At 55.0% G+C, this 9,963-nt stretch overlaps 1 protein-coding gene across 1 annotated transcript; it reads left to right on the forward strand.

The window, feature by feature from the left end:
* The first annotated feature begins 584 nt into the window (after window positions 1-584).
* CLEC3B (C-type lectin domain family 3 member B) lies at window positions 585-8,440 on the forward strand. Its single transcript, XM_045991347.1, has 3 exons — window positions 585-852; window positions 5,280-5,378; window positions 7,876-8,440. Exons 1-3 carry the CDS (start codon window positions 744-746, stop codon window positions 8,274-8,276), a joined length of 609 nt encoding a protein of 202 aa, XP_045847303.1. The 5' UTR covers window positions 585-743; the 3' UTR covers window positions 8,277-8,440.
* Window positions 8,441-9,963: the final 1,523 nt, after the last annotated feature.

A 9,963-nucleotide genomic window follows, 5' to 3' on the forward strand; every position in this document is an offset into this window, starting at 1 on the left:
GTACGTAACCTACCTCTTATCCCGTCCATGCCCCCGCACCCGACCTCCCATGCAGGATGGTCTCCTCCTCTCCTCGCGTGGACCCCAGCTCTCTATGCAGGGTCCCTGTCCCTGCATCCCACTCCCCCACCCCCGCCCCCGATGCCCTTCTCCACCCTGTTGGGCCAGGACGGTCTTTTCTTCCTGCTCCACCCCGTCCCGTGGCTTCCCTCTCTCCCCCTGTGGTCACCTCTGCTTCAGGATAGGATGGTGGAGAGACAGAAACGTGAAGCAAGGAGAAGATTCCCTGGTATTTTTACCCAAAGATGCACCAAATGTATAAAGACATTTACCACAAAATTATCTATGCAGTCAGGCACTGAGTCCCGGGTCACGGAGTGTACCGGTTTTGAGCTAATGCTGGGGAAGGGTGCACCTCTACTCCTGCCCAACGAAACTGCTCAAGAGATGTGCGCTCGGACAACAACCGTGTATATTTCAGAATTCTAGAAAACAGTGAGTCTGCTTTAGAAGGCAGGGCCAGATCGCTGGGTGGGTGTTCCCCGGCCTGCCTCTTTTGCAGGCTTTTCTTTCTTTCTTTCTTCTTTTTTTTGGCACACCACGCAACCCCGTCTGGGAGGGTTTCCTGGACAGAGGTCCCTGCGGCTGCTGCCTTAAGACGTTCGGGCTGGGCGGTGGCCGCCACTCCTCTCCGGACCCAGGCCAAAGCAGGCAGCAGCCGCAGCCTCAGCCGGTGCAGCAGCATGGAGCTTTGGGGGGCCTACCTTCTCCTCTGCCTCTTCTCGCTCCTGACTCAGGTCACCGCTGAGCAGCCAACCCCCAAGGTCAAGAAGGCTGCAAATGTCAAGAAAGGTAAGGAGGGGGGCAGGGCTCCCCCCCGTCTTCCAAGGGGCTGATCACCCTCTTTGTCACGGCTTCTTATGCCCCTTCCCTTCATTTTCCTTCTTGATAAGTCCAGGGAACTTTTGTGAACGACCCCTGGACCCTGGGCAAATTCTTCAGTATCAGGGGTGGTTGTCAGACTTGGAAGGATCCCTGACTCTTAGAATGAGACAGAACCTTCCAGATCTTCTAAACCGACACCCACTCCCCCCATCTCCACCCTCCTATATGATAAAGAAGTCAAACTTGGGGTATGGCAATGCCAATGGGCTCTGCTTTGTAATCTCCAAACCTGGGGTTACTCCACTATAAAATGGGGATGGTGGCATTTGCCGAATGCCGTCTGGTTAGGATTTAATGCTATAAAGCCCAGTGCTTGGCCCCTATGATCTACTTCATGCACAGGGAAGAAAAGGACCGAGTTAATTCTCCATGGGACAGTGTATCTGCCTTGAGAAAACAAAAATGTGGGAACCCAAACTAGGATGCCAGGAGCAGGTTTGCACTCCCTCTGTTGCCTCTGGGTTTGGGGTGTCCTTGGGTTGCCTTGGCTGCTGCAGGGCTTGCCCTTGGAGCCCTACGTGCCTGTGGTGAGGTCACCCCAGGCTGTGTTGAGACAACATTAGCAAAACGCCATGGCAATGAACCGGCCTGTCACCCCCACAGGGCTCTGAGGCTCCGAGAGAGAGTTCCAGGGGATGAGAATGTGGATTTAGGCATAGAAAGGGGCAGCCAGAGCCAAGAGCCTGGAAGAGGCAAGGCGAGGGGCTGTGGGCCATCCTCAGGCCGCTCTCTGAGCCTCCTCTGTAGATGGACAGCTGCCCGTTGGCTGTGGCCTAGTGGAATGTGGAAAGGTCCCTCGGGACAGTGGAGACATCCCCCCACCCCAGGGCTGTGACAGAGAATGGAGCAGATGTGTGGATGACAGATAATGACCTCCAAGTTTCAGTTTATAAAGTTAAGAACAGAAAGTTCAAAACAAATGGATACCATGCCGACATTTATTTTGAAATGTGGGTTTATATACAAATACACATTTCCTTTTATTTATTTATTTTTAAGGTTTTATTTATTTATTTGAAAGAGAGAGATACAGCGAGAGAGGGAACACAAGCAGGGGGAGCGGGAGAGGGAGAAGCAGGCTTCCTGCAGAGCAGGGAGCCTGATGCAAGGTGCGATCCCAGGATTCAGGGATCATGACTGGAGCCGAAGGTAGACGCTTAAGGACTGAGCCACCCAGGCGCCCCCACATTTCCTTTTATACGAGTCAGATATTTTCTGGAAGGATCCACAAGAGTTAGTGACAGTGATTACCTCCGGGATGAAAAACTGGGGAGCTGAAGGCAATGTCAGTCAGAAGGGAGACTGTAATGTTTTGAACTGTTTGGGTTTCTAAAAAGGTATATGCAGGTATTACCTCCTGCAAAATTTTCATGAAAAAGCAAAGAGTCGGGGCGCCTGGGTGGCTCAGTGGGTTAAAGCCTCTGCCTTCAGCTCAGGTCATGATCCCAGGGTCCTGGGATCGAGCCCCACATCGGGCTCTCTGCTTGGCGGGGAGCCTGCTTCCTCCTCTCTCTCTCTCTCTCTCTCTAACTGCTTTTCTGCCTACTTGTGGTCTCTGTCTGTCATATAAATTAAAAAAAAAAAAAAGCAAAGAGTCAATATCACACACGACCGTGTCCATGAGCATTAGCTAAAATTACCACCCAGGGATGGTCTTCTAAAGGAGGCGCAGTTCCAAAGGCAGATAATAGAATTTTTGAATGTGGAAAATAGTTGCTAATGTCTCAACTCCCAGAGATGTCGTATTTAGTTATTCCATCATGCAAATCATGTATCATGTGAAAAAGGAGAAGGCCAGACCAGAAAAGGACCTGGTCCTTTCCTGCCCGGTCACATGCAAACCTGGCCCCAGGAGTTCTCCACGGAAGGGGGCGTCCCAGAGGCCTGCGGGACACTGGTGGAATGTTCTGTCCAGCCCTGGCCTCTTGCGGGAACCCGCTTCGGTGTGCTCTGACTCACCTGGTTTGCTTCCTTCCACCAGCAAATGCTTCCTGAGCGCTTTTCCGCAGAGGCGCCAATATATGGGCTGAGCACCCTAGGGAAGGGTCACCACCCTGCTTGTTAAGGTGCAAATTGGCCCAGGAACTTTGGTGGCTCTCACTTGGGTGCCAGCACCATCTCGGAATCTGTTACAATCCAGGAGCCTTCACGCCCCACCCCTGGAGATGCTGGATCTGGGGCTCAGAGTATGGGGCAGCGTCTGCCTTTCCCACAAATCTCCAGTGATTCCAAAGAGCCACCAGGATTGAGAATACTAGAAACAAACTAGCTGTAGGTGCCCTGTGCAAAAGTGGGGGAGGGAGTCCAGAGGAGGAGCAACATGGTGCCTGGGATGGGGATGGGGGGGTGAAAAGATAGGGGAGGCTGGCAAAGCGAAGAGAGGATGGCTGTGTGGCAAGCTCCCCCCTTCCCCAGCCTCCAGGGTCAGGGGAGAGCCCTGCGTGCTTATGGGAGCTCATCTGCTCCTAGGTGGGTGGTGTCTCCCTAGCCGGCTATATGAGGTCAGCTGGGGGTAAAGCATGCTGGGAAGGCTCAGGTGACTGGAGCTCTAGTGGCCGTGTGGCCACACCTGGCAGGGAGGCTCAGGCGCGCAGGATGGCTGCAGGGGACTCACAGGCCCTCAGAACAGGGACTGGGGGACCAGGAGGGTGTCCATTTCAATCACAGGCATCAGGAATCTGAGGAATCTGAGGCTCAAAAATAGAGAGGGGTAGCACAGGGCCTCCTGATTCCTCGCTCAGAGCTGTAGACATTCCCTACTCCTGCACCTTCCTCGGGTGGAGCACTGTTGGTGCCTTCCTCCTTGACCAGTTCCTGGAGGGCCCCTTGCACACACGGGCACCTGGGTGCAAATTACAAAGGTACCCCTCTGAGCTGCCAAATTGTAGAAAGACACCCCTTTCTCTGATCTGACCCAGCATAGCCAAGGCAAGGCTAGGGACTAGACATGAGCCCCCACTAGTCCCCTCAGCTGAGTGCCTTTGTGCAGTGTCCAAATTGCACCACCTCACTTGGCACCCTATGCTGATACATTATGTGACTGGTACAGAGCTGCGATAAACTTGCCAAGACAGAGGCCCAGCACGAGGCCCACATAATCCTGTCAGGCTAGTTTGCCAGCCCTAAATCCTCCTTTTTTCCCCCCCTTTGCTCATCTGGGTGCTATTTTCCTCATATTTGGTAAATTACATCACTAATTTCTGTATATACAAGTATGTTTCTTGCTTGCAATTGTTTGCTGAATTCCTGAGATGCAAAAGCGTCTTATGGGTGGACAAAAGCTCTGACTTCATCGCTCATGACCTTGGACTCCATACAGGCACAGCTAAATGGACCACGGAAGTGATTCCCTGCCTTCCACCCCAAGCCACACAGCCTTTTCTGAAGCCCCTGGGATTTCAGGAAGACAGGGTTCTGCCCACAGAGTCTTCCGCGTACACACACATACACAGAGACGCTTCCCACCTTCCCCTGCTGGCTCCCGCCAAACCAGCTCCCAACAGGCCTTTGTGCTCAGGATGGCTCACGTTAGGACTCTGGTCCTGGGCTGTCACAAGGGGGTGTGGGGGATCAAGCCCAGAACCATACGTGCCCTGGGTTCAGCCAGCCCTGCCCCCTGCTGGCTCTGCACTCTTCGATCTTCATCTGGCTCTGGTTTCCTGTTTGTGAAGCAGGACTCTGAGAGAGATGCTTACATGGGTCCCAGGGTCCGTTGTGAGCCAAGTGCTGCTCACGTGCTTTCTCACTCTTAGTCTCTGTCTTATTCAGAGTCCCCTAAGGTGGGGCCACTATCAGCCCCTTTCACAGATGAGCAACTTGCCCAGGTTACTCACATCCTCGTGGCCTCAGCACCCTTGCATGTGTGCACCTGTTCCGCCACGCTCAGTCCCGGGCTGGAGCGCCGCCTTGCTGGTCCGTGTTCCGTTGCTCCAGCCTTGGGAAGTGAACTTGGCAGGTCTCAAGGGCATCTGGTTCTGCTTCCTATGTTTTGCTCTCCTCGGGAGCTGGAAGGGTGGTTGGGGATGCCCCCCTCCCCGGCCCCTGCCAGTCCCAACTCCAAAGGACCCCAGCCACACTCCTCAACAAACCACGGGTCTCTCTTGAATGGAAGCAGATGAAGGGTGGGTCTCCGGGCAGGTGGAGAATGACAAGCAATTCCTCAGACTATCATCAGCAGGGACCGGGAGAAAGCAGGGCAAAGTGTCAAGGTCTAGGGCCCTCCTTTCCCTTGTCCCCCTTGTGATCAACAGAGCGAGGGCTTCTCCCAGCCTGTCCTTGCCCCGCCCCCATCTCTCACTGCCTTCTTCACCGCTTTGTGATTGTCTCCATCCTAGATGCTGTGACCCCGAAGATGTTTGAGGAGCTCAAAAACCAGCTGGACAACCTGGCCCAGGAGGTGGCGCTGTTGAAGGAGCAGCAGGCCCTGCAGACAGGTGAACGTAGATGTGTGGGGCAGGTGGGGGTGGGGAGGGGATCGCAGCCGAGAAGGGCTCTGGCAAGGGCAGCCAGGCACGTGTCTGGAAGTCTCCAGCTGGGACCGGGGCCCCAGCTGTCAGGGTCCAGGGAGCCCCCTCCTCCACCTGCTCCTCTGTGGCCGATCCCCCTACACGAGTGCCTATGGGAATTCTCTGGAAGGACAAAAAGCCTCCCCATTACCGCCCACTGGAAGCGTGGCCCCAGGAGCGCTGTGTGGAGCAGGGACAGCAGCCTTCCTCATGAGCCCCCAGAGGACCCTCCACTCAGCCCGCTCCCCCCACAGCCCTAAGGGGCACCTTAGCGTCACTCCCCTGTGCATCACTGCGTTTGCTGGTGCTGCCGCTCTTCATCATCCTAATTATGTCAAGGTGGGGTTTATCCTACCCATTTGAAATGGGGGAAACCGAGGCACAGAGAGGTCATGTTCCTCACCCACGCTCACCTGGTTGGTTAGTAGGCGAGGATCTGGATGGGAGCAGCCTGCCCGGTGCGCCCCGGTGTGAGGAAAGGTGGGTTTGGGGCTTCCTGGCTCTGTGCTCATCAGACAAGTAAGGGTGGACACAGGCACAGAGATGCAGAGCCGAGGGGCAAGGTCGGGTCCCCTCCCGGGCCATCTCATCTTTCTCTCTCCGCCCCCCACCCCCATCATGTTCCTTTCATAGCTTCTCGATCCCATCTTCTCCTTTGTAAGTGTGCCCTGGGGAGCACAGAGAATACAGACTAGCAGTAGTAGGTAACACTCACACGTGAGGGTCTGCGGGCCTGGCACTGCTCCAAGTACTCTACGTACAGAAAACCCCTGCAGGGGCTTATTACCATAACCCGCCTCCATTTCCCACCAAGCCGCGGAGTGTCTTGCAAGCCGCGGAGTGTCTTGCTAACAGCTGGAAGGAACAGTGTTGCTCTTAGCTCTGCTATGCTGCCTTTCCAGTTATCACCTGGATTGCCCATTCTTGGGCAATCTGCAAATCTCCCTGTGGTCACAGCTACCCTCTTACCTGATGCTTCTCTGACAGCGTGTCCCGAACTTTGGGCCCTCTGCTCCCCTCGTGCCTTCTCAGAGACCTCCAGATCCTTCTCACTGGGCAGTTTGCACCCACTTCCTCCCCCCAGGTCTCTCCTTTCAGCATGCACACTGACCAGCTTTCTGTCCCTCTAAAGTCCTTCCACCCCAGGACCTTTGTACCTGCTGTTCCGGCAGCCTGAGTTGCTCCTCCAATATCCACCTACTATGTGGCATCCCTGTCTGAGAACTCTGTAATCCCTCATCTCAGTCAGGCTCCTCAGTTATAACTCTCACAAAATGATGTTCCTTCCTTCATTGTATTTGTTGCAGTTTGTAATGATCTATTCATTTGCTGATTTAAATCTGCCGTCCCCGCTAGATGGTAAGCCCCAGAAACAAAGGTGCCATGTTTGATTGCCTTGTCTCTTCCACCACCTTGCCCACCATAGTGCCTGTCACATATCGACACTCAGGAAATTGTTGTTGAAGGGTGGACAAACACGTGATTTTGTACAACCTGCTTAACATAGCAGGTAGGGTGAAGGGGCTCTAGAAGGGGAGGGTCTACCATGCTTTGGCTTCCAGTAAACAGAACACCTAACAGTAGCTTAAACAAAAATTGAGTCTGAGAGTGGGTAGCTGTAAGTTTTTGCTCAGAAGCTTTGCCTCATGGTGCCAAAATAGCTGCCCCAGCTCCAGGGATCCTGCCAGTATTCAAGGCAAGATGTAGAAAAGGTGGTCCAGCTATTCTCAGGAGAGTGAAGGTCTTCCATTCCCACCTTATTGATCAGAGGTCTATCATGTGACCACCTGTAGCTTCGATGCAAGAAGGAAGCTTTCCTAGCCTCTGTAGTGGAGGCAGACAAGGGAGAAGGGTGTTGAGAATGGATGTTGGTTGAGTTGACCAACAGTATCTGCCCCAGAGGGAAAGTTTAGAAGCACGGTGCCATTCTGGGTGACAGTCTCCTCATCTGTAGAGTGGAAGGTGTAGGGGGAGATTACTAGGGGGGCTCTAACGTCTCTCTCATGTCTAACCTTTGTACTTGGCCAAAGTCCATGTAACCTAGCCAGCACTAGCCCCTGTCTGCTGATTCCCTGGAGGTTCACAGCCTCCATGCTGACTGGGCTCCTCAGAATTCCCCCACCTTGAGCAGAGCTGATCCTGTCTCTACCCTGGCACACCCCCCAGGCACTGGATGTGGTGCCCAGGGAAGGGCGGTGACCTTGAGCTAGGGGCTGTCGTCTGGCACGGGGATCCCGGCTCTGCCTCAGTGTCTTGTCCGTCACAGCTCTAGCCTGGGGTGGGAGTGGGCTGTCCAGGGTCGACACAACGGGGTCGCAGAGGCGGGGACTGCAGGAGGGTGGACCGGGCTCTGGGGATTGGCCTGGGGCTGGGGATCCTGGAGACCTTGGCTGATTGCCCTCTCTTGTCCCTTCCCCCCTCGCAGTCTGCCTGAAGGGTACCAAGGTGCACAGGAAATGCTTTCTGGCCTTCACCCAGGCCAAGACCTTCCACGAGGCGAGCGAGGACTGCATCTCGCGCGGGGGCACGCTGGGCACCCCGCAGACGGGCTCGGAGAACGACGCCCTGTACGAGTACCTGCGCCAGAGCGTGGGCGCCGAGGCCGAGATCTGGCTGGGCCTCAACGACATGGCGTCCGAGGGTGTCTGGGTGGACATGACCGGCGGCCACATCGCCTACAAGAACTGGGAGACGGAGATCACCGCGCAGCCCGACGGCGGCAAGGCCGAGAACTGCGCCGCCCTGGCCGGCGCGGCCAACGGCAAATGGTTCGACAAGCGCTGCCGCGACAAGCTGCCCTACATCTGCCAGTTCGCCATCGTGTAGCCGCCCGGCCGGCGGGGGAGGGGGAGGGAGCGGAGGAGGGGGCGGGGGGGGGCGGGGGGCGCGCAGCCCGGATCCCAGCTCGGCCCGCACCCCGCCCGCCCGCGCTCGCGCAAATAAAGCTGGTGCCACTGGGCCGCGAGTGGCTGCGCCTGTGCTGGGCCGGCGGGGCCCAGAACTCCGGGGAGGAGGAAGGGAGGAGGGGAGAAGGGGGTTGGGCGAAGAGGGGGAAGGAGAGAGTGGAGGAGGGGATGGAAGGAGAAGGGGGAGGGGGAGGAGGGGCGGAAGAGGTGGAGGGGAGCATAGGGAGGGGGAAATGGAAGAGGTGGAGAAGAGAGGAGGAGGGGAGAAGGGGGGAGGAGGAGAGAGGAGAGGGAAAGCGAGCTGGACACACACATTGCACACCACCCACGGATTCTCAGCAGGAGGACAGAAAAGAATAAGGGGAAACAGAGAACCCCTGACAGCTGCTGTCTTTCCTTTGTATAACTTCTTATCATCGCAGAATTTCCAACTTAGAGAAAAGTTGCAAGAATTCCTGGATACCCTTCATCCAGATCTTCAAAATATGAACATTTCCCCATATTTGCTTTATCCTTTTATTCCCCCCCAAGCCATTTGATAGTAAATTGTAGACATGATTCCCCCTTTACCCCAAAATGCTTCAGTGTATTTACTTACGAGAGCAAGGACATTCTCTTCCATAAGCACTATTATCAAAGTGGGGAACTTGACAGGGACACAGTAATTGTCAAAGTCACAGCCCTGATTCCCATGTCCAGGTTTCCTTTTGTAAACTCCACTTCCACGTGCTGGAATCCAGTATCCCCTCCCCAATTCCAGGGAAAGGGTGACACCCTCATCCCCAGCCCCTCCTGTTGTGTGGATCCATTTCTGGGATGCACTGATATCTGAGTCCTGCTGGGGGCTGAGGGTTGGGGATAGGAGCAGAGGCCATCTGTGGGAGAATTTGCATCCCCATCCTCCCACAGCACGTCTAGGAGCCCCATAGGACCATTGCCAACACTGCCTGACTGGCCAGCCCCCTCCTTCCCACTCCTTACGGAGAGCTCCGTGCTAGCCATAACGGCTACCTCTTGTTGAGCTCACCAGAGTGCAGGAACTTCCAGTATGTTGTTCTAGTAAAATCTTATGCACCCAGGACAGGATGTGTTATTATCCGCATTTTGTAGGAAAGGAGGCTGAGACTCAGGGAGGTTAAGCGACTTCCCTCCAGATCACACAGCTAGTAAGCGGCAGAGCCTCGATTTTATCCCAGGGCTGATCCCAAGGGCCTTGGGCTTTCCACCACCACTGTGATGCTTGCCTCACATACTGGAGCTTTCCTGAAATAAAACATTGGAAAAGTGGCGTGGTGACCCCAGGAGACTCCTGGCCATCTTGTGGCATGCCCTGGCTAGTGACACCTCCTACGGGAAGTCTTCCTTGTCCCATCAGCCGTGGTATCACTCCACCATCTGCACCTTCTTCTCCCTGGTGTTTTTTTTTTAGTGTGTTTTGCCTTCAGTAATAATTGATGACAGTTTGATTCGATCCGTGGCCGTGAGGTGGGCTCGGGGAGGTCGCTTACTGTGAAATGTGTCAGGCAGTCTGCTGGGCTTTGTCCCAGAAAGCCTCTCATGTAATCCAATAATTATGGGAAGAAGTAAAAAGATCCACGTGAGTTGCA

Source organism: Meles meles, chromosome 20 (assembly GCF_922984935.1).
Source record: "Meles meles chromosome 20, mMelMel3.1 paternal haplotype, whole genome shotgun sequence".
Lineage (NCBI taxonomy): Eukaryota > Metazoa > Chordata > Mammalia > Carnivora > Mustelidae > Meles > Meles meles.

Bases quoted from the DNA above. Each gene is read 5' to 3' on its own strand.
- CLEC3B (XM_045991347.1), top strand. From the start codon at position 744: ATGGAGCTTTGGGGGGCCTACCTTCTCCTCTGCCTCTTCTCGCTCCTG. The intron at 853-5,279 runs GTAAGGAGGGGG...TCTCCATCCTAG, and splicing joins GGCTGCAAATGTCAAGAAAG to ATGCTGTGACCCCGAAGATG. The intron at 5,379-7,875 runs GTGAACGTAGAT...CCCCCCTCGCAG, and splicing joins GCAGCAGGCCCTGCAGACAG to TCTGCCTGAAGGGTACCAAG.